Source organism: Lampetra fluviatilis, chromosome 81, assembly GCF_964198595.1.
Source record: "Lampetra fluviatilis chromosome 81, kcLamFluv1.1, whole genome shotgun sequence".
Taxonomy (NCBI): Eukaryota; Metazoa; Chordata; class Hyperoartia; order Petromyzontiformes; family Petromyzontidae; genus Lampetra; species Lampetra fluviatilis.
Window position 1 is genome coordinate 430711 of NC_136355.1, and position 24442 is coordinate 455152.

The 24442-nt window shown below is 50.8% G+C and overlaps 2 protein-coding genes across 2 annotated transcripts in view; one reads left to right on the forward strand and one right to left on the reverse strand.

The window, feature by feature from the left end:
- Positions 1 to 21975, forward strand: part of LOC144953699 (uncharacterized) — a 35437-nt gene extending 13462 nt beyond the window's left edge. The window contains exons 9-11 of the mRNA XM_078884259.1: positions 18844 to 19005; positions 20307 to 20468; positions 21640 to 21975. Coding sequence (XP_078740385.1) covers positions 18844 to 19005; positions 20307 to 20468; positions 21640 to 21975 — 660 coding nt within the window. The remainder of the gene's footprint in view (positions 1 to 18843; positions 19006 to 20306; positions 20469 to 21639) is intronic.
- Positions 21976 to 23153: 1178 nt separating this feature from the next.
- The window catches only part of LOC144953700 (PDZ domain-containing protein GIPC1-like), a 10069-nt gene continuing 8780 nt past the window's right edge, over positions 23154 to 24442 (reverse strand). The window contains exon 3 of the mRNA XM_078884260.1: positions 23154 to 23171. Coding sequence (XP_078740386.1) covers positions 23154 to 23171 — 18 coding nt within the window. The remainder of the gene's footprint in view (positions 23172 to 24442) is intronic.

A 24442-nucleotide genomic window follows, 5' to 3' on the forward strand; every position in this document is an offset into this window, starting at 1 on the left:
CTGGAGACACCGACACGGTCACCAGGACAGCTGCTCTGGCTGAGTAGGTCCATGGAGACACCGACACGGCCACCAGGACAGCCGCTCTGGCTGAGCAGGTCCCTGGAGACACCAACACGGCCACCAGGACAGCCGCTCTGGCTGAGCAGGTCCATGGAGACACCGACACGGCCACCAGGACAGCCGCTCTGACTGAGCAGGTCCATGGAGACACCGACACGACCACCAGGACAGCCGTTCTGGCTGAGCAGGTCCCTGGTGACACCGACACGACCACCAGGACAGCAGCTCTGACTGAGCAGGTCCCTGGAGTCACCGGCGAGGCCACCAGAACAGCCGCTCTGGCTGAGCAGGTCCCTGGAGACACCGACACGGCCACCAGAACAGCTGCTGTGGCTGAGCAGGTCCCTGGAGACACCGACACGGCCACCAGGACAGCCGCTCTGGCTGAGCAGGTCCCTGGAGACACCGACACGGCCACCAGGACAGCCGCTCTGGCTGAGCAGGTCCCTGGAGACACCGACACGGCCACCAGGACAGCCGCTCTGGCTGAGCAGGTCCCTGGAGACACCGACACGGCCACCAGAACAGCCGCTCTGACTGAGCAGGTCCCTGGAGTCACCGACACGACCACCAGGACAGCTGCTCTGGCTGAGGAGGTCTCTGGAGACACCGACATGGCCACCAGAACAGCCGCTCTGGCTGAGCAGGTCCCTGGAGTCACCGACACGACCACCAGGACAGCTGCTCTGGCTGAGCAGGTCCCTGGAGTCACCGACACGACCACCAGAACAGCTGCTCTGACTGAGCAGGTCCCTGGAGACACCGACACGACCACCAGAACAGCCGCTCTGGCTGAGCAGGTCCCTGGAGACACCGACACGGCCACCAGAACAGCCGCTCTGGCTGAGCAGGTCCCTGGAGTCACCGACACGACCACCAGGACAGCTGCTCTGACTGAGCAGGTCCCTGGAGACACCGACACGGCCACCAGAACAGCTGCTCTGGCTGAGCAGGTCCCTGGAGACACCGACACGGCCACCAGGACAGCCGCTCTGGCTGAACAGGTCCCTGGAGACACCGACACGACCACCAGGACAGCCGCTCTGGCTGAGCAGGTCCCTGGAGACACCGACACGGCCACCAGGACAGCCGCTCTGGCTGAGCAGGTCCCTGGAGACACCGACACGGCCACCAGAACAGCCGCTCTGGCTGAGCAGGTCCCTGGAGTCACCGACACGACCACCAGGACACCTGCTCTGACTGAGCAGGTCCCTGGAGACACCGACACGGCCACCAGAACAGCTGCTCTAGCTGAGCAGGTCCCTGGAGACACCGACACGGCCACCAGGACAGCCGCTCTGGCTGAACAGGTCCCTGGAGACACCGACACGACCACCAGGACAGCCGCTCTGGCTGAGCAGGTCCCTGGAGTCACCGACACGGCCACCAGAACAGCTGCTCTGACTGAATAATAATAATAATAATAGTTCAATAATAATAGTTCAACGCGCGCAAATTTGCAGACGTAGTGGCCGCAACTCAGAGGCGCGGAGCCAAGCTCAGAGTCGCTCGAAAGCGTGAGATTTTTCGATTTAAAGCTTTCGTGACTGCAGGGATTCATCTTCTTGGTTTTTTCGGTAAAGTCACGTAGAAGGGAAGTAATAAAATAATAAAAATAAAACATAATAAAATATTTTATTAAGTTTTATTTTTAATATTTTTATTATTTTATTACTTCCCTTCTACGTGACTTTACCGAAAAAACCAAGAAGAAGCATGAGATTGTAGAGGTGAGTTAGTAAGTGTCTCTTGAAGGAGGCGATTGAGGTGATGCTACGAATGTGCAGAGGGATGATGACGTTCCAGACTGTTGGGGCTGCCACCGAGAAGCGGCGCATAGACGCGACGACCATCCTGGATCTCGGTATCAAGAGGGGGTCGTGAGTCGCGCTGCGCAGGCATCTGCCGTGTGCCGCGCTGCAAGTTGTCAATAACGAAGAGAGGTACGGATGGCAGGCGGATGTGAAGGCATCGTGGTGGCAGAGGCAGGCGATCTTGTACGTGATCCTACTAGCGATGGGAGCCTGTTGAGAGCACGGAGACAAGCGAGTGATTGAAAGCTTTCGTGACTTCAGGGATTCATCTTCTTGGTTCTTTCGGTAAAGTCACCACGTAGAAGGGAAGTAATAAGATAATAAAAATAAAATATTATAAAAAATAAATAAACATTTATTTCCCTTCTACTTGACTTTACCGAAAGAACCAAGAATATCTGAACATATCTTAACATCTTAACAAAAGCTTAACATCTGAGCATCTTAAAACACGATTGAAAGCTTTCGTGACTGCAGGGATTCATCTTCTTGGTTCTTTCGGTAAAGTCACGTAGAAGGGAAGTAATAAAATAATAAAAATAAAACAACATAAAATAATTCTCACGACGTTTCGGCTGCTTGCGTTGTGGCCGAAACGTCGTGAGAATTATTTTATTATGTTTAATATTTTTATTATTTTATTACTTCCCTTCTACGTGACTTTACCGAAAGAACCAAGAAGACAAGCGAGTGAGTCGAGACGGGGATGAGTGTGGGCAATGACGACGCGTGCCAGGAGGTTGTTTTGTAGTCTTTGAAGTTTCTTTAGGTTGCCAGCGGAGGTCCGGACTAGGACGGAGTTGCAATAGTCAAGGCGTGACCCCAACTATGCGACATGCCAACAACGTGTTGGCAATTTCAGTGGAGATGAGTGGACGTACGTGTCTGAGAGCCTTCAGGTGAAAGTTACACGAGCTGATGATGCGGTTGGTTTGACGGTCGAAGGATAAAGTTGAATCTAGGATGACGCCGAGGTAGCTGAAGTGGTCGGTGAACTTGATGCTGTGACCGAAGATGTGTCTGTGTGTGTGGGGAGTGCTGATGAGTTGAGACGTTGCTTGGTGCCTAACGTGATGGCCACTGACTTTTTCGGATCAAGGGCTAGGTTGTGTGCAGTGAACCATTGTTGCAAGGCGGTGGTACATTCCGAGAGCCTCTCGATTCCAGATGCATTGCTAGAATCGATGGCGGTGAATAGAATCGTGTCATCCGCGTACGAGTGATGCTTAACACCGAAACTTGCGATGAGCCGGCCGATCGGAGAAGTGTAGGCTGTGAAGATCAGGGGACCTAGTACAGAGCCCTGGGGAACCCCGCATAATGCTGTTGTCTCAGGCGATGTGGACATGCCCACCCTGACTGAAGATTGGCGGTCAGAAAGGTACGGAACTATCCACTTGAGTGCTGAGCCGCATATACCGAAGTCGGATTTCAGGAGGGAAGTACAGTAATACCTCGGTTCACGAACGCTTCTGTTCACGAACAACCCGGTTCACGAACAGAAAAGTTCATAACAACATGCTCCGGTTCACGAACTCCGCTCCGGTTCACGAACAGAAAAGTTCATAACAACATGCTCCGGTTCACGAACTCCGCTCCGGTTCACGAACAGCCCGGTTCACGAACAGAAAAGTTCATAACAATATGCTCCGGTTCACGAACTCCGCTTCGGTTCATGATCAGGAGCCGCGGCCATTCTAACGCTATTTCCAGGCTGTCACGTGGTCGTGACTTCCTGTAGGAAGATCGTGGAGAGAAGCAGAGACACAGAAAGAAGTACTGTGAGTGCTGTGAAGACACTTTCAGTGACTTTTTGCTTTTTGGTGTGCTTTTTAGCACATACAGTACTGTACTACTGTACTGTACAATACTGTACTTACTGTATTGTACAGTTCACCCGTTTGAGTGCTTACTGAAGTCATCTCAAGCAAGGTTAGTGTTCTCTCTTTATACATTACTATACTGCACAGTACCAATGTGTATTGTAATTTGTTTCATATTTTTGTGCTTCAAAAACCAAAAAAAAGGTCAGAACGGATTAACCGGATTTACATTGAACCCAGTGGGAAAATGTGCCTCGGTTCACGACCAATTCGGTTCGCGACCAGAGTCAGTTCACGAATTAAGTTCGTGAACCGAGGTATCACTGTAAGGAGCGAGTGGTTGATGGTGTCGAAGGCTGACGAAATGTCCAGAATTACAAGTGCGACAGTTGAGCCGGAATCAACGATCGTTAAGATGTCTTCTTGGTTCTTTCGGTAAAGTCGTCACGTAGAAGGGAAGTAATAAAATAATAAAAATAAAACATAATAAAATAATTCTCACGACGTTTCGGCCACAACGCAAGCAGCCATCCTCAGGTGAAGAACAGGTCTGTCGGAAAGACAGCGTCTGAATGAGCACCACCAAGCTTGGCAGCGTATATACTTAAATATTTACTTAAATATACGCTGCCAAGCTTGGTGGTGTTCAGAAGAACAGGTCTTCATCTTCTTGGTTCTTTCGGTAAAGTCACGTAGAAAGGAAGTAATACAATAATAAAAAATAAAACATAATAAAATAATTCTCACGACGTTTCGGCCACAACGCAAGCAGCCGTCTTCAGGTGAAGAATGAAACACCACCAAGCTTTGAGCGTATATTTAAGCTGTTGGGTTGGAGGGGGGAGGAAGAGCGCCTTGACAAAGGAATTGCTCCAAGCTTGGTGGTGTTTCATTCTTCACCTGAGGATGGCTGCCTGCGTTGTGGCCGAAACGTCGTGAGAATTACTTTATTATGTTTTATTTTTATTATTTTATTACTTCCCTTCTACGTGATGACTTTACCAAAAGAACCAAGAAGATGAATCCCTGCAGTCAAGAAAGACGCTTTACATCGAAATGTAACGTTAAAATGTCATCGAGCACCCTGGTGAGTGCTGTTTCTGTGGAGTAGTTTTGACGGTAAGCCGACTGGAAGCAGCAGTAGTTTGCGGAGGAGGTGACGTGTGGTTTTAGCTGGGCGAGGGCTAGTCGTTCAAGGAGTTTAGAGAGGTTCTAGAGGTTAGTGATGGGACGATAACTAGATGGGTCGTCCGGGTTGAGACTTGGTTTCTTTAACAAGGGAGAAAGCAGGCCAGGTTTGAGGTTGGACGGGAAACACCCCATAGAGAATGAGGCATTTGCGATGTTCCTGATCGTGACGGCGAGTTCCGGAGCACGTTGCTTGAACAAGGAACCTGGGAGCGCGTCGAGTGGAGATGACTTCAAATGAAGTGATTCAATTAAAGAGAAAACGTCTTTTGTAGACACCGGCTTTAGCGTAATTAGAAGAGTGTCTGGGTTAGTCTTGGGTTCTTTCGGTAAAGTCACGTATAAAGATAAAATAATAAATTAAATAATAGCATACTACGACGTTTCGATTGCAACACAAGCAATCGTCAGCAGGTATAAATGAAATAGCGACACAAAAACTGAACAGAAAACCACAGACAGACATATAAGCAGACAGATATCACCAAGATACACAGAGAGAGAGTAACACATCGGCACAGAGAGGGGTGATCGTCTCTGTGGGGTGGCCTTAAATAGACAGGGGGGGGGGGGCGGAGGCAGAGAGAGGGAGGGGTTAGAGAAAAAATGTACATGTCAATGAGTACGAAGAGACGCATAGTAAAGTAACGCAGGCTTAGAGGGAGAAAGAAACACACTAAATTAAACAACCTAGCAACGTATCGAAATGTAAAGCGACACAGAGAGTCGGTCAACACACAATTAACGCATAGCCTGGTCGATTACGTATTTCAAAGATTGCTAAGTTAGAATTTAAGTGTGAAAATTCCAAAGAAAGACAAAACATAAAAACAAGAGGAACGGAGACACACAGACAGAGCAGAACACAAGACCGACAAAAAACGAGTGTAGACAGAAAAAAATCACACCAAATATACAGGCAGGCAGAGAGAGCAAAAAACCCAGAGAGACAGAGAGAAAGGCAAACTCAGAACTTCCCCGTAGAAGTGGTTCAATCTGGGTGAGTGCTTACAATTGTAGGTACCATGAGCGGGGTACAATGGTGCGATGTTGTCGGTAAGACGTGCACGCGTTTGCGACGGTGATTAGATTGTTGGTGAAGTAAGTGCAGTGATACCTCGGTTCACGAACTTAATTCGTGAACTGACTCTGGTCGCGAACCGAATTGGTCGTGAACCGAGGCACATTTTCCCCACAGGGTTCAATGTAAATCCGGTTAATCCGTTCTGACCTTTTTTTAAAATCCTTTATATTAAGTTCGCTTGCTTGCTTGCGTGCTTGCTTGCTTGCTTGCGTGCTTGCTTGCGTGCTTGCTTGCTTGCGTGCTTGCTTGCTTGCGTGCTTGCTTGCTTGCGTACTTGCTTGCTTGCGTGCTTGCTTGCTTGCTTGCGTGCTTGCTTGCGTGCTTGCTTGCTTGCGTGCTTGCTTGCGTGCTTGCTTGCTTGCGTGCTTGCTTGCTTGCTTGCGTGCTTGCTTGCTTGCGTGCGTGCTTGCTTGCGTGCTTGCTTGCTTGCTTGCGTGCTTGCTTGCTTGCGTGCTTGCTTGCTTGCTTGCGTGCTTGCTTGCTTGCGTGCTTGCTTGCTTGCGTGCTTGCTTGCTTGCTTAGGACCGTGCAAATCTTTCGGTCGTTTTTAACCCACTTCCCGTGATCCAATCGAGCTGACATTTTCCACACAGACTCGTTGTGCCAGACAATTAATGTTCGTGAAAAAAAATTCCCAAAATGTTACACTTTTTAGGCAAAATTTTTTTATTTGACATATATTCAAATAGAACTCATTCATGGCTTTGGCTGAACGTCACAGTGTAAGAGCCCAGAGCGTAACCCCTCCACAGGCCGTGGCGGAGTAGCGCAGTTGGTAGCGCCCTCGCTTCCCATGCCAAAGGTCGCGGGATCGATCCCCGCGTCCTCCACAGGCGAATATATTTTTAAATCCTTTATATTAAGTTCGCTGCCACGCATATAAAGGATTTATAGCGAAAAACTTTGTTTTTACGGGTTATACTTATTAGGTTTTTGAAGCACAAAAATATGAAACAAATTACAATACACATTGGTACTGTGCAGTATAGTAATGTATAAAGAGAGAACACTAACCTTGCTTGAGATGACTTCAGTAAGCACTCAAACGGGTGAACTGTACAATACAGTAAGTACAGTATTGTACAGTACAGTAGTACAGTACTGTATGTGCTAAAAAGCACACCAAAAAGCAAAAAGTCACTGAAAGTGTCTTCACAGCACTCGCAGTACTTCTTTCTGTGTCTCTGCTTCTCTCCACGATCTTCCTACAGGAAGTCACGACCACGTGACAGCCTGGAAATAGCGTTAGAATGGCCGCGGCTCCTGTTCATGAACCGAAGCGGAGTTCGTGAACCGGAGCATATTGTTATGAACTTTTCTGTTCGTGAACCGGGCTGTTCGTGAACCGAAGCGGAGTTCGTGAACCGGAGCATGTTGTTATGAACTTTTATGTTCGTGAACCGGGCTGTTCGTGAACCGGAGCGTTCGTGAACCGAGGTATCACTGTGTAGTGGTGATACGCGCTGGGTGTATATGTCGTGTGCCAGCGCGTATGTACGGGTGTGTGTGTGGTGACGCGCGCTGACGGGGAGGAGCAGGCGTCAGTGCGCGGGTGGGGGTAGTGCTGCTGATTGGCTGTGTGCCGGTGACGCGCCCAGAGGGAGTGATCGGGTAGCAGCGCGGTGTGATTGGTCGGGGAGTGGAAACACGCGCTGAGCGGAACCGGATCGTAGGGATAGCGCGTGGGGATTGGGTAACTGAGGAGCGGTGCCGACGTTGAGGTCCGCATCCGCTCCGTCTCCCGGGAAGAAGGGGTATATAAGGTGATGCACAGAGGAGCAGGGAGGCAGAAGTGGAACCATCTAAGAATGAAGACGAAGGTGCAGAGATAGAGCCCGGAGAGGAGAGTAATGGAGAGTAGAGGAGAGTAAGGTATAAGTGTGTAGCCAGCGAGAGAGAAAGGTCTACACGAGCTGAGTAAGGTATAGTGTGTAGCCAGCGAGAGAGAACGGTCTACACGAGCTGAGTAATGTATAGTGTGTAGCCAGCGAGAGAGAAAGGTCTACACGAGCCGAGTATGCATACGGTGTAGCCAGCGAGAGAGAAAGGTCTACACGAGCCGAGTATGCATACGGTGTAGCCAGAGAGAGATGCAAAGTCTACACGAGGCGAGTGGAGAGTGTAGCAGAGGCGCAGAGTCTACACGAGGCGAGAGAGGAGTGTAGCCGAGGCGCGGAGTCTACACGAGGCACAGAGAGCCGGCAGCACAGAATCCAGAGTCAAGAGAAGCGCATTGTGAAGAAGAGAGGCCACGCGTTGTATTGTTACAAGTCAAGATTTAATAAAAGAAGTGTGTTCCCGTCAAGGAGTTTCCTGCCGTCATTTTCCAATACTTCATCTGGCGTCAGAAGTGAAACGGGCTTCCAAGTATGGAGACGAGGAAGACCCGTAGGACCCACGGGATTGACCGCGAGGAAGACCTGGACGACTCGGGGCCGCTGGTGGCGGGGGGTGAGGAAGAGGACTTGCCCACGCTGCAGGGTCCGTCGACGGCGCCGGCCGAGCGACCGGGGACAGACGCCGGGCTTCGTGAGGCGCACTCCCGACTGGCGGAGCTGCTGCTCGCCGCCGCGTCCATCTTGGCGGAGATCAGCTCGTCGGGAGGAGCGGGGACGGTGGGGGACATTTTACAAGGTCGCCCCGCAGATTCCCGCCAAAACGAATGGGGGATTCCCGCCATTGCGCCTGGGCCTACTTTTGGCGGGAACGGCGAGCGCCACGTGGTGGTGGGTTCCCAAGCGCGCGCATCGACGTCATCAGCGCGCGAGGGGGTCCGCCATCTTACGTCTGCTGCTGGAGCCGCCATCTTAGACACCGACGGACAGGCGGAGAGGAACCACGAGGCGGATGACTTCATTTTTCAGCAGCGCCTGCCCACGTTGTCAGCCTTCAAGGCGGAAGGCGGAGACTGGGGCCAATTTCAGCGAAGGTTTTTGGCCCATCAAGAGATGTCAGCGTGGTCCGATGCTACGGCGCTGCGGGCATTGCCCGCCATGCTGGACGACGATGCGCTCGCGGCCTTCAGGGCTGCACGGAAGTCGGACCGCTCCACGCTGAAGGATGCGCTGGGGTTGTTGGCCAGGGTCTACGGGCCTCCCTCTACGTGCCGCCATCAGTTCTACGCAAGACGGAAAGCGGCCACGGAGACCGCGCTGGCCTATCGCACGGCGTTGCTGGCTCTTGCTGATGCTGCGTTCCCTCGGATGGACGAGGAGGGCCAAGACGCGATGGTTTTGGAGCAGCTGCTCAAGTTGGCGCAGGACCTGGGGGTCCCTATCAACACAGCTGACGAGATTGATATTTCTTCTTGGAGAGTCGCCACGAGTATTCAAGCGCACGAGGCCCTACAACGGAAGCAAGGCGTTGGTTGCAACGCTGCTGTCGTCGCAGCCCCGGGTTTGGTGGTCGCCGAACCCCAAGTCGTCAGCCCACGAGAGGAGGCGTTCGCCACGGGACGACCAGGGGACTGGAGGCTGGGGGCCCGGTCGCCTCTGCGATCGGGCCGAAAGTCGGAGCAACCAAGATCTACTCCGACCCTCGTCACGTGCTATAACTGCGGCCTCCGGGGCCACGTGGCGTCCGGGTGCCGCGCTCCGCGGCAGCGCGCCATGGGAGCTCGGCTGGACGACGACCGAGAGCCCAAGTCATCTCTACAATCCCCGGCAAGTCGCGGCACCTCACACGCTCGGCCTGTTTATTCGGCACACATGGGACGCCGCGTTGCGGCGGAGGAGGGCCGGTTAAGGTTCGGGGATTCGGTTCGGCGAGGGGGGTTCGGCCGGGACCAGGGAGACATTGAATGGGCGGAATTGGGGCATAGAATTGTGGCTGCTTCGGCGGGTTCGTCCGTTGTTACGGGATCTATTGATGGGGTTGAGATTAGGGTGTTAGTGGACACGGGGGCATCGGCAACTATTATATCGGACCTCATTTATAATATTCTTCCGGTCCAATGTCGTCCGCTGCTTCCAGTGGATGGGCCATTTTACGCCGCTAATGGGGGATCGTTGGGCATTATCGGTCAGGTTAGGGCGTCCATTTGCATTGGAGATATCAAATTGTCGGGACCCGTTTTCGTTTCGTCTTCTTTGGCAGTTCCGTGTCTTTTGGGCACTGACTTTTTGGCTAAAATGCCCATTAAAATTCTTATCGATCAACGATGCATTGAACTGCCATCGGGTCGCCGGATTTCATTTTTGACGGGCCCTACTGACATTCGGACGGCGTGCGCTACGATACAAGCGGTGGCGACGCAGACAGTGCAAGTGCCCCCGGGTTCACAGATGTTGATTCCCCTCCGGTTGCGGAAACCATGGGTGAGGGAGGCTTCGGGACAGAGTATGCTTTTGGGTCCTTCTAACAAGGCTGTCGGGGGTCTTGATTTATCGGTGGCTCACACTTTGGTGCGGGCTGACAGGGATCCGTTTGTGATGGTTTTGAACGCGGGGTCGCGACCAGCTGTCATTCCACAGGGCACCGTGCTGGCTCACGCGGCGCAGGTCCCTGGGGATGATGGGTTGGTTGCGCAGGTGGGCTCGAGCCCCGCGCGGAACGTTGAGCCAAGGGAAGACCTTGAGTGGGTCCATTCGTTATGTGCCGCCTCGGACGATTTGTCGGCGGCGCAGTTGGGTGCGCTGCGCGAGTTGCTCATTGAATTCTCTGATGTATTCAGTAAACATAAGTATGACATTGGGTGCACGGATTTGTTGCACCATCACATTGAAACGGGCGATGCGGCGCCGGTCAGGCTAAATCCCTTCCGACTGAGTCCCGTGGAGAAGGAACATGTTCAGTCGGCTGTTAACGATATGCTAGAAGCCGATATTATTTCGCCCTCCTCTAGCCCGTGGGGAGCGCCTATTGTGCTGGTTAAGAAGCAGGACGGGTCCCTGCGATTCTGCGTTGATTTCCGTCGCCTGAATAAGATCTCTGTGGCTGACGCGTATCCGCTCCCCAGGATGGATGAGTCCCTCGATGCATTGTCTGGTGCGCGATATTTTTCGACTCTTGATTTGTTATCGGGGTTTTGGCAGTTGCCGCTCGACGAAGAGTCGAAACCTAAGACAGCATTTCGGACTCCAGGGGGGCTGTTCCAGTTTAACCGGTTACCCATGGGACTTCACTCCTCTCCAGCGACGTTTCAGCGACTTATGGAGCTGGTTTTGTCGGGCTTGCAGTGGGATACATGCTTGATTTATATGGACGATGTCATTGTTTTCAGTAAAACGTTTGAGGAACACCTCCGGCGATTGAGAGGGGTGTTCTTGCGAATGCGATCGGCTAAGTTGAAATTTAAACCGGCCAAATGTCACCTCCTTCGTAGGTCCGTTAGATACTTGGGTCACATTGTCGATTCTTCGGGGATCTCCACCGATCCCGCGAAGACGGATTGTGTCGGTTCGTGGCCGACACCTACGTCCGTTTCCGACGTGCGTAGTTTCATCGGGTTTGCTTCTTATTATCGGCGGTTCGTTGAGCACTTCGCCACTATTGCAAAACCCTTGCACGCTCTAACGGCGAAGGGAGTGAAGTTCAAATGGGGACCGGAGGAGGAGGCCGCGTTTCGCTCCCTCCGGGACGCCTTGGTGGGTGCCCCACCCTTGTGTTATCCCGATTTTGCCAGTCCCTTTTTGCTGGACACGGATGCTAGCAACACGGGCATTGGGGGGGTGCTATCCCAAGTCGTTGGGGGTGTCGAAAGAGTTGTCGCCTACGGTAGTAGGGTGTTGTCTCCGGCGGAGCAGCGCTACTGTGTCACCCGTCGCGAGCTGCTTGCCATTGTTTTTTTTGTGCAGCAGTTTAGGCCATATCTTTATGGTCGTCACTTTACAGTCCGAACGGACCACGCGGCGCTACAGTATTCATTGAGGGTCGCCCAGCCCTCGGGCCAGTTGTCGCGTTGGTTGGAAGTCCTCCAGGACTATCAGTTTACGACTACGTACCGTAAGGGGTTGCGACACACGAATGCCGATTGCTTGTCGCGGTTGTTGCCTTGTGATGAATGCGCGTGTTTGTCGGGATCGGCGCGCTGTAAACCGACGCTTGCGGGGGAGATGGGGGCACTGGCTGCGACAGTGGGCGCACCGATCGGGGATGATTCCACTGCCTCTCAGGGTCGGGACTCGCTGCTCTCGCTGTCGCTCAGCGAATGGGGCCACCTCCAGATGGCGGACAGCTCGCTGCTAGCATTGCGCCGCAAGGTTGGGGGTCCCGAGGGGGACCAGGAGCGTACCGGCTCCTATGTACTTGAGCGGGGCGTGTTATTGAAATGGGACAGTTTGTCCCGGCGGAACGCACTCGTGGTGCCTTCCGCTGTGAGGGGGAGGGTTGTCTTGGCGGCACACGAACGCCTCTTGCACTTGGGAGTTAACAAGACGCTTGCCCTGCTTCAGCGTGACTATTACTGGCCGGGAATGGGAAGTGATGTGGTGCATATTCTGAAGGGGTGCGTTGAGTGCGCCAGGCGTAAACCACCGGCCGTGGCAGCTAATCCACCGCTGCAATCTATTCAGGTCTCGCGTACCAACGAGCTCGTTGCACTCGATATTTTGGGGCCCTTCCCAGTCACGCCGAGAGGGAATAAATATTTGTTAGTGGGGGTCGAATACTTTACCCGATGGCCTATGGCGTGGCCTCTCGCTAACCAGTCGGCAGCGGCTGTGACGGATGCCTTCGTCCAGGGCTATGTCCTGGACAAGGGGGCTCCCGAACGCCTGCTGACCGACCAAGGTAAAAATTTTTCGAGTAAATTGTTGCAAGAGGTGTGCGATCTGTTGGGTACCAAGAAGGTGCGTACCTCCCCGTACCACCCGCAGACTGACGGGATGGTGGAGAGACTCCACAAAACCTTGACTTCCATGCTGTGCCAGCAGGTGTGCGAGGCACATGTAGATTGGGACCTGCAGGTCCCGGGAGTCCTTGCCGCGTATAGAATGGCCCCCCATGCAGCTACGGGGTTTTCCCCATTCTATTTGATGTACGGTCGGGAAGCTGACCCGCCAATAGAAACGCAACTTGGCCTGTCCGCTCCACGAACTAATTCTAATTTGGCAGAACATATTAAGTTTAATATTCACAAGCTGACAGAGGCGAGGGAGGCCGCGCGGCTTAATTCGCGGGCTCGCCAAATTGCTAATGAACGGTTGCGGGCACGGAAGGTGTCCATGCACGAATGGAAACCAGGTGACAGGGCCTGGCTGCATTGCCCTCAGGCACCCTTGGCTACGTCGCCTAAATTGTTGAGACCGTGGAGGGGACCCGTGGAGGTCGTGCGCGTTGCACGGCCCCAGTGCGTTCAGATAAAGTGGGGAAAGCGCCGGTGGTACGTTCACCCCTCCCGACTGAAACCGTTCTCGCCTCCATATGGCCTCCCCTTGTGTCGTGATGGCCGGGCGTGTGACGTGACCGGCGACCCAGAGGGGGAAATGTCTCTGCCTGATCCACACGTATTTTCGCCTGATCTGCTCCCAGGTGTCTCGGAACTGACAGCTGCCGATCACCGGCGGCCGGATCTCCGCGGCGGGGCCGGCCCTTTCAGGCCCGTTCCGCGCCGTCTGGAGCAGCCGGAACCGCCGGACGGTTGTCAGTGTCCCGCCCCATACGATGGACCAGCCAGACGGACTCGCGCCAGGTCGTGCTACTTTGCATGACCTGCCTCGTGAGGAGTCGGGGCAGTTGGAGCGCCTCGTCACTGCGTGTAGTCGCAGGGACGTGGGGCGCGTTCGTTTCGAATTTGCTCGTATCGTGTTATTGTTGACTTTTCGGGTTCATTGTCAATCTGTACATAGTTATTCTTGTTGTTGTTGTTGTTGTGTTAGGTTACGGGGCACACTCGGGGGGTTACGGGGTTTTTTTTTGTTGGTTGTCGTTTTATCGTCGCGGTTGGTTGTTGTTAGCAGCCGGGCCGGCTGCGAGCTATGTGGGAGGGGGTGATGTAGTGGTGATACGCGCTGGGTGTATATGTCGTGTGCCAGCGCGTATGTACGGGTGTGTGTGTGGTGACGCGCGCTGACGGGGAGGAGCAGGCGTCAGTGCGCGGGTGGGGGTAGTGCTGCTGATTGGCTGTGTGCCGGTGACGCGCCCAGAGGGAGTGATCGGGTAGCAGCGCGGTGTGATTGGTCGGGGAGTGGAAACACGCGCTGAGCGGAACCGGATCGTAGGGATAGCGCGTGGGGATTGGGTAACTGAGGAGCGGTGCCGACGTTGAGGTCCGCATCCGCTCCGTCTCCCTGGAAGAAGGGGTATATAAGGTGATGCACAGAGGAGCAGGGAGGCAGAAGTGGAACCATCTAAGAATGAAGACGAAGGTGCAGAGATAGAGCCCGGAGAGGAGAGTAATGGAGAGTAGAGGAGAGTAAGGTATAAGTGTGTAGCCAGCGAGAGAGAAAGGTCTACACGAGCTGAGTAAGGTATAGTGTGTAGCCAGCGAGAGAGAACGGTCTACACGAGCTGAGTAATGTATAGTGTGTAGCCAGCGAGAGAGAAAGGTCTACACGAGCCGAGTATGCATACGGTGTAGCCAGCGAGAGAGAAAGGTCTACACGAGCCGAGTATGCATACGGTGTAGCCAGAGAGAGATGCAAAGTCTACACGAGGCGAGTGGAGAGTGTAGCAGAGGCGCAGAGTCTACACGAGGCGAGAGAGGAGTGTAGCCGAGGCGCGGAGTCTACACGAGGCACAGAGAGCCGGCAGCACAGAATCCAGAGTCAAGAGAAGCGCATTGTGAAGAAGAGAGGCCACGCGTTGTATTGTTACAAGTCAAGATTTAATAAAAGAAGTGTGTTCCCGTCAAGGAGTTTCCTGCCGTCATTTTCCAATACTTCAACTGTATTAAAAGAGGTGGCAAGTTTCAGTGAGGCAAGGGGATCGCTAAGGTGAGGGGCCATGGTGCTACCAGGATTCATACTCTTAGTTCTTTCGGTAAAGTCACCGTGTAGGTAGAAATGAAATTAAAATTAATAAAAAAATAAAACAATAAAAATAATAAAAAATCACGACGTTTCGGAGGCAACACAAGCTTCCGTCTTCAGGTGAAGTTTGTGTTGCCTCCGAAACGTCGTGATCTTTATTATTTTTATTGTTTTATTTTTTATTTTAATTTCATTTTTACCTACACGGTGACTTTACCGAAAGAACTAAGAGTATGAATCCTTGCAGTCACGAAAGCTTCAAATCTAGAAGTGCCACCAAGATGTAGAAGATCTTTGAGGGTTTTCCGTAGAACGCGCCGTTTTCCGGTTGCTTGTTTGATGCGTTCCTCAGTGTAGGAGGAACGTGAGACTAGGATCAGTTTGTTCGTTTTCTCGCAGGCGACTCTGTAAGCAAGTTGATCGGCAGGTAAACTTTCAAGTTCGCTTAGCAATGAGATGGCATCTCTTGAGGAGCCAGTGAGTGTCGTGGGAAGACTTCCTAGCGGTTCGTGATTTTTAATGGAGCCAGTTTGTCCAGCGCCGCCCTCATGTCAGCTTCTAGTTGGAGAGCGCAGACGGTTGGATCCGATTGACGGGGATCACATTGAAAGCGAATTCGCGAGGAGGTGACGCGAGTTGCGGGTGAATTTGATGGTGATTGGCTTGGGAAATCGTAGGGAAGAAAGTATGAGAGGCGGTGGTCGGAGTAGCCAGTTTGGAGAACTCCCAGTGCAGTGATGCGTCGGTGTTGGTGACGTTCCAGAACCAGGTCGAGCATGCTGTCAACATTTGTCGAGGAAGCTCTGGTGAGGCCTGAGTTTGTGATGACCAGGTTGTGGCGGGCCAAGGTTGACTCAAGGTGACTATCGATGGGGTATTGCCGGGGCAATTCAAGTCACCTGTAAGCACGAGCCTGTGAGATGGGTTAGGAATCAGATATAGGAATTCCGAAAGCTCGTTTAAGAAGGTGTCGATGCTGCCATCTGGAGGGCGATAGATGGAAATGATGGAAAAGCACTCGTCGTTAGTAGTGAGCAGAGGTCGCAACCGGGTACCCGATACCCGGCTACCCGTACCCAGCCGGGTACGGGTACGGGTACCCGTTTGCGACCCTGGTGCGGCCGGGTACGGGTAAGGAATCAAAACCCGTTTGCGACCTCTGGAAGTGAGGGATACGGGCTGGACCTCGAAGGTGGCGGGAGCCATTGGTAGATAGAGCTCTTTAATTCTAGATTTGAAACTTTCGTGACTGCAAGGATTCATATTCTTAGGTTTTTTCGGTAAAGTCACCGTGTAGGTAAAACATTACAATTAATAAAAGTAAAATAAAAATCACGACGTTTCGGAGGCAACACAAGCTTCCGTCTTCAGGTGGAACCGTCACAGCCACGACAGCTGCTGTATCAAGTAAATGAGAGATTTCAGGAGCTACCACTCCGTTTATATAATGGTTGGAGAGGGGGACGTGGTAGCTCTTGCAATCTCTCATTTACTTGATACAGCAGCTGTCGTGGCTGTGACCGTTCCACCTGAAGACGGAAGCTTGTCTTGCCTCCGAAACGTCGTGATTTCTATTTTACTTTCATTAACTTTAATGTTTTTACCTACACGGTGACTTTACCGAAAAAAAAACCTCTAAGAATACAACTATCTCGTGTTGACGAGATGACATTGGACGGAGCGCGTAGACCTCCAACTAGCTGGCGATGCTGGGGCACGCCAAGCTCATGTACCCGAAGAGGCCTTGTGATGACATCGCTGGTAGAAGCCGTACCCGGGGCATGAACAATGCGCCCATCGTCCTCAAGCTTCGTGAGTCGAAGCATCAGGCCTCGTTTAGCCGCAATGCCCAGCGGCTGTGCGATGAGGCAGTTCAGGCGGGTTGTGTGACACTACAGCGGCTGCCATTGTGCATGTTTAACACGTGTGAGGCTTTCGCGACCAATGTTATTCATAATCAACGATTTTTGGGTTTAGATCGCGTTATTATAAATGTGTCGTAACCCTCCACCACCCGACACGGCCAATCAGTAAAAATGTGTCACGTTGACAAAAGACAAATAGTTCACTGCTTTAGCCCCCACACCGGTGTGTTGAAGCCACAACATTTACAATTTGAGTAGCACGACGTTTCGCTGGTAATTGCATCCAGCATCATCGGGCAATTCGCCAGAATGGACACATTCATTGTCCACGTGTTGACGCGCCGTGAGGCTTGTGCAGTGAACACTCGGGCAACGCCAAAGTAATGGTGGAAAACAGGACCCTGCGGGGTGGGCTGGTAGGAATAATACTTAGTACCGGTACAGGGATATCTGGGTATCGAGGAGTGAAAGAAAAAATTCCTGTATTCTAGTGTTTCAAGTTTCGCCGTGAGGCGCCGGAAGCGACGGCAAATCTTGTTTATTTCACAGATCGCAGGGGGAGCGGGCGGCCATCTTATTTATTTCACAGATCGCAGGGGGAGCGGGCGGCCATCTTGTTTATTTCACAGATCACAGGGGGAGCGGGCGGCCATCTTGTCGGACAGGGTCATGCCAAGTGTTTGCAGTAGGGGGCGATGTTGATACACGGACGGACGGACGGACGGACGATATAATCTATTGGTGGTCTAGTCCACTTCGTTCCTACCAGTACAATGAAACTAATTATATGAAACCTGTGGTGCAAGATGAAAGTAAGAAGAGCAGCGGTGAGTGAACTGTGAGCGATCAGGGACTGCAGCCAGCTGCGGTGTATCCGCCATGGCGACTAGTAGTGTGTAGTGTGTAGTGTATAGTGTAGTGTATAGTGTAGTGTGTAGTGTAGTGTGTAGTGTATAGTGTAGTGTATAGTGTAGTGTGTAGTCTAGTGTATAGTGTAGTGTGTAGTGTAGTGTATAGTGTAGTGTGTAGTGTATAGTGTAGTGTATAGTGTAGTGTATAGTGTAGTGTATAGTGTAGTGTGTAGTGTAGTGTATAGTGTAGTGTGTAGTGTAGTGTGTAGTGTATAGTGTAGTGTATAGTGTAGTGTGTAGTGTATAGTGTAGTGTGTAGTGTATAGTGTAGTGTATAGTGTAGTGTGTAGTGTATAGTGTAGTGTATAGTGTAGTGTGTAGTGTAGTGTGTAGTGTATAGTGTAGTGTGTAGTGTATAGTGTAGTGTATAGTGTAGTGTATAGTGTAGTGTGTAGTGTAGTGTGTAGTGTATAGTGTAGTGTATAGTGTAGTGTGTAGTGTATAGTGTAGTGTGTAGTGTATAGTGTAGTGTATAGTGTAGTGTGTAGTGTATAGTGTAGTGTATAGTGTAGTGTGTAGTGTAGTGTGTAGTGTATAGTGTAGTGTGTAGTGTATAGTGTAGTGTATAGTGTAGTGTGTAGTGTATAGTGTAGTGTAGTGTGTAGTGTAGTGTGTAGTGTATAGTGTATAGTGTAGTGTATAGTGTAGTGTAGTGTGTAGTGTATAGTGTAGTGTATAGTGTGTAGTGTATAGTGTAGTGTATAGTGTAGTGTATAGTGTAGTGTGTAGTGTATAGTGTAGTGTATAGTGTAGTGTATAGTGTAGTGTAGTGTATAGTGTAGTGTATAGTGTAGTGTATAGTATATAGTGTAGTGTAGTGTGTAGTGTACACGACACACTACACTACACACTACACTATACACTATACACTACACACTACACTACACACTACACTATACACTACACTATACACTACACACTATACACTACACTATACACTACACTATACACTACACTATACACTACACTACACTATACACTACACTATACAGTATACACTACACACTACACTATACACTACACTACACACTACACTACACTATACACTACACTATACACTACACTATACACTACACTATACACTACACACTACACTACACACTACACTACACACTACACTATACACTACACTACACTACACACTACACTACACTATACACTACTCTGTGTGTCTCTGTGCCTGCAGGTGCCAGGGTGCCCCAAGTCGTTTTCACGCCTCGAGAACCTCAAGATCCACGTCCGCAGCCACACGGGGGAGCGACCCTACAGCTGCGTGCACGCCGGCTGTGCCAAGGCGTTCAGCAACTCCAGTGACAGAGCCAAACATCAGAGGACTCATCACGATACGGTGAGAGAGAGACACACACAGAGACACACACAGAGGCACACACAGAGACACAGAGACACACACAGACACACACAGAGCAACCCTACAGCTGCGTGCACGCCGGCTGTGTGAAGGCGTTCAGCAACTCCAGTGACAGAGCCAAACATCAGAGGACTCACCACGACACGGTGAGAGACACGGAGAGACTCACAGAGACACACAGAGACACACACAGAGACACAGAGACTCACAGACACAGACACACACAGAGATAGTCCCTACAGCTGCGTGCACGCAGGCTGTGCCAAGGCGTTCAGCAACTCCAGTGACAGAGCTAAACATCAGCGGACCCATCACGACACGGTGAGAGACACAGAGAGAGAGAGACACACAGAGACACACACAGAGACACACACAGAGAGACACACAGAGACACACACAGAGACACAGAGACACACAGAGACACAGAGACACACACAGAGACACACACAGAGACACACAGAGACACACACAGAGACACACAGAGACACACACAGAGACACACACAGAGACACACAGAGACACACACAGAGACACACACAGAGACACACAGAGACACAGAGACACACACAGAGACACACACAGAGACACAGAGACACACACAGAGACACACAGAGACACAGAGACACACACAGAGACACACAGAGACACAGAGACACACACAGAGACACACAGAGACACAGAGACACACACAGAGACACACAGAGACACATGGTGTGCCACTCTCTCTCTCTGTGTCTCACCCCCCCCCCCCCCGTGTCTCTCTTCCCGCGTCTCTCTCTCTCCCCGTGTCTCTCTCCCCGTGTCTCACTCTCCCCGTGTCTCCCCGTGTCTCTCTCTCTCCCCGTGTCTCTCTCCCCGTGTCTCACTCTCCCCGTGTCTCCCCGTGTCTCTCTCTCTCCCCGTGTCTCTCTCTCCCCGTGTCTCCCCGTGTCTCTCTCCCCGTGTCTCTCTCCCCGTGTCTCTCTCTCTCCCCGTGTCTCTCTCTCTCCCCGTGTCTCTCTCTCTCCCCGTGTCTCTCTCTCCCCGTGTCTCTCTCTCTCCCCGTCTCTCTCTCCGCGTGTCTCTCTCCGCGTGACTCTCTCCGCGTGTCTCTCTCCGCGTGTCTCTCTCCGCGTGTCTCTCTCCTCGTGTCTCTCTCACCGTGTCTCTCTACAGAAGCCGTGTCTCTCTCTCACCGTGTCTCTCTCTGTCTCTCCCGTGTCTCTCACCATGTCTCTCTTTGTCTCTCCCGTGTCTCTCTCTGTGTCTCCCCGTGTCTCTCTCCCCGTGTCTCTCTACAGAAGCCGTACGCCTGTCAAGTCCCCGGCTGCTCGAAGCGCTACACGGACCCCAGCTCCCTGCGCAAGCACATCAAGACTCACGCGGCGTCTGGCACTACCACTACCACCACCACCGCCACCGCCTTCAGCAGCAGCAGCAGCAGAAGTCACTCACGCAAGAAGGTGCGCGTAGCTCAGTCACTCACTCAGTCAGTCACTCAGTCACTCAGTCACTCAGTCACTCAGTCATTCAGTCAGTCAGTCATTCAGTCATTCAGTCAGTCAGTCACTCCGTCAGTCAATCAGTCACTCACTCACTCAGTCAGTCACTCAGTCACTCAGTCAGTCAGTCACTCACTCAGTCATTCAGTCAGTTAGTCACTCAGTCATTCAGTCACTCCGTCAGTCAATCAGTCACTCACTCACTCAGTCAGTCACTCAGTCACTCAGTCAGTCAGTCACTCACTCAGTCATTCAGTCAGTCAGTCATTCAGTCACTCAGTCACTCAGTCACTCAGTCAGTCAGTCATTCAGTCATTCAGTCAGTCAGTCACTCCGTCAGTCAATCAGTCACTCACTCACTCAGTCAGTCACTCAGTCACTCAGTCAGTCAGTCACTCACTCAGTCATTCAGTCAGTCAGTCACTCAGTCACTCAGTCACTCAGTCAGTCAGTCACTCACTCAGTCATTCAGTCAGTCAGTCATTCAGTCATTCAGTCACTCACTCAGTCAGTCACTCAGTCAGTCAGTCACTCACTCAGTCATTCAGTCAGTCAGTCACTCAGTCATTCAGTCACTCAGTCACTCACTCAGTCAGTCACTCACTCAGTCATTCAGTCAGTCAGTCACTCAGTCATTCAGTCACTCAGTCACTCAGTCAGTCACTCAGTCACTCACTCAGTCAGTCACTCACTCAGTCACTCAGTCACTCACTCAGTCACTCAGTCACTCACTCAGTCAGTCACTCAGTCACTCACTCACTCAGTCACTCACTCACTCAGTCACTCACTCAGTCACGTAGTCAGTCACTCACTCACTCACTCAGTCAGTCACTCACTCAGTCACTCAGTCACTCACTCAGTCAGTAAGTCACTCACTCACTCAGTTAGTCATTCATTCAGTCACTCGGTGAGTTAGTGAGTTAGTCAGTCAATTAGTCATTCAATCACTCAGTCAGTCAGTGATGCTGCTGATGATGATGCTGATGGTGATGCTGATGATGCTGATGATGTTGCTGATGATGCTGATGATGCTGCTGATGATGGTGATGATGGTGATGATGCTGCTGCTGATGATGATGTTGCTGATGATGCTGATGATGATGTTGCTGATGATGATGTTGCTGTCTCTCAGCTCAGGGCAACAACAACATCAACATCATCATCATCATCAGCTGCTGCTGCTGTTGATGATGCTGATGACTGCGATCCGCTGTTGGGCTGCCTCACCATCCACACGCTGCACCATCAACATCAACAACATCAACAACATCAACAACATCAACAACATCAACAACATCAACAACATCAACAACATCAACAACATCATCATCGTCACCCCCCGGACATGGTCTCGTCCATCAGCTGCAGTAGGCAGCGCCCTGCAGGTGAGAAACGAAACGTCGCGTCTCTGATGGTCTTCTCGGTTCTTTCGGTAAAGCCGCCACGTAGAAGGGAAGTAATAAAATAATAAAAATGAAACATAATAAAATAATAAAAAAGAAACGTAATAAAATAATAAAAATAAACGTAATAAAATAATAAAAAAGAAACGTAATAAAATAATAAAAATAAACGTAATAAAATAATAAAAATAAACGTAATAAAATAATAAAAATAAAACATAATAAAATAATAAAAATAAACGTAATAAAATAATAAAAAAGAAACGTAATAAAATAATAAAAATAAAACGTAATAAAATAATACAAATAAAACATAATCAAATAATGAAAAGAAACGTAATACAATAATAAAAATAAAACATAATAAAATAAAACAATTCTCACGACGTTAATAATAAAAATGAAACGTAATAAAACAATAAAAATAAAACGTAATAAAATAATAAAAATAAAACGTAATAAAATCAAACAATTCTCACGACGTTTCGGCCACAACGCAAGCGCAGCCGTCCTCAGGTGAAGAATGAGACACTGCCGAGCTCGGAGCTTATATATAAGAGCTGGCTTGGAGGTGGAAGTAGAAGAGCGCCTTGACTAAAGAATGTGCATATCAAGAGGAATTTAGCATATTCATGGCAAATGGGGGGGGTTTCAAAGTCATATTATGCCCTTGCATTATGCAGGATCAGCAGCACCAAAGGGAGGGGGCGGGGGGGTAGCATTAACAAAGGGAGGGGGCGGGGGTAGCATTAACAAAGGGAGGGGGCGGGGGGTAGCATTAACAAAGGGAGGGGGCGGGGGGTAGCATTAACAAAGGGAGGGGGCGGGGGTAGCATTAACAAAGGGAGGGGGCGGGGGTAGCATTAACAAAGGGAGGGGGCGGGGGTAGCATTAACAAAGGGAGGGGGGCGGGGGTAGCATTAACAAAGGGAGGGGGCGGGGGTAGCATTAACAAAGGGAGGGGGCGGGGGTAGCATTAACAAAGGGAGGGCATGTTAAATGGAAATTTAAAGTCTCTGACGGTGTCCGCGAGCACAAGTCCGATCTGAAACACGGCAGGACTGATTCTTCGGCCGTTGCCGATCATTGCCACAACGCGGTGGCCTCTCATGAGATTCACACTCTTCGGTTTTGTCGGTAAAGTCACCGTGTAGGTAAAAAGATTACAGTTAATGAAAGTTAAATAAAATAAAGATCACGACGTTTCGGAGGCAACACAAGCTCCCGTCTTCAGGTGGAACGGTCACAGCCACGACAGCTGCTGTATCAAGCAAATGAGAGATTGCAAGAGCTCCCACTCCGTTTATATAATGGTTGGAGAGGGGGGGGAAGGGCCAAGTTGGGCACACTTTTTATTCATGTGGTAGGGTGAGGCTTAAGAGGGTGAGCCTTTGTTATGGAGAGGTACGGTTTGTGACTAAGCCTGGCCTACACATAACAATAGTGTGAAAAAGAAACAAACTAAACATGGTAAGACAAGCCTGGCTGTCTATCAATAACCTGTAATAGTTGTCTGTCAAATAAGATTGTCCAAATAAGCTGTAGTTACATCTTTGTTGCGTGCTTGATCACATCTTTCCAATGATTACTCAGTTTGTACCCGTCATCATCACGGTTGAAATGATGTCTGTGTGTGTATGTTTGTATGGCTTCGTGTACAAACCTTTGATGGTAGCCAGAGGGTTTGCAGAGCACCTTGGTCTCGGAAAATTACCGTACCTCTCCACAACAAAGGCTCACCCTCTTAAGCCTCACCCTACCACATGAATAAAAAGTGTGCCGTACTTAGCCCTCCCCCCCCCCTCTCCAACCATTATATAAACGGAGTGGTAGCTCCTGAAATCTCTCATTTACTTGATACAGCAGCTGTCGTGGCTGTGACGGTTCCACCTGAAGACGGGAGCTTGTGTTGCCTCCGAAACGTCGTGATTTTTATTTTATTTTACTTTAATTAATTGTAATGTTTTACCTACACGGTGACTTTACCGAAAAAACTTAAGAATAGGTGAGAGGATGACTCTACCAACTCATCCACACGGGGAGGGGACACACAGAGACACACACAGAGACACACACAGAGACACACACAGAGACACACACAGAGACACACAGACACACACAGAGACACACACAGAGACACACACAGAGACACACACAGAGACACACAGACACACACACACAGAGGCACACAGAGACTCACACAGAGACACACACAGAGACTCACACAGAGACTCACACAGAGACTCACACAGAGACACACAGAGACTCACAGAGACACACACAGAGACTCACACAGAGACTCACACAGAGACACACACAGAGACACACACACAGACACACACACACAGAGGCACACAGAGACACACACAGAGACACACACAGAGACACACACAGAGACACACAGAGACACACACAGACACACACAGAGACACACACAGACACACACAGAGAAACACACAGAGACACACACAGAGACACACAGAGAGACACACACAGAGACACACAGAGACACACACAGAGACACACAGAGAC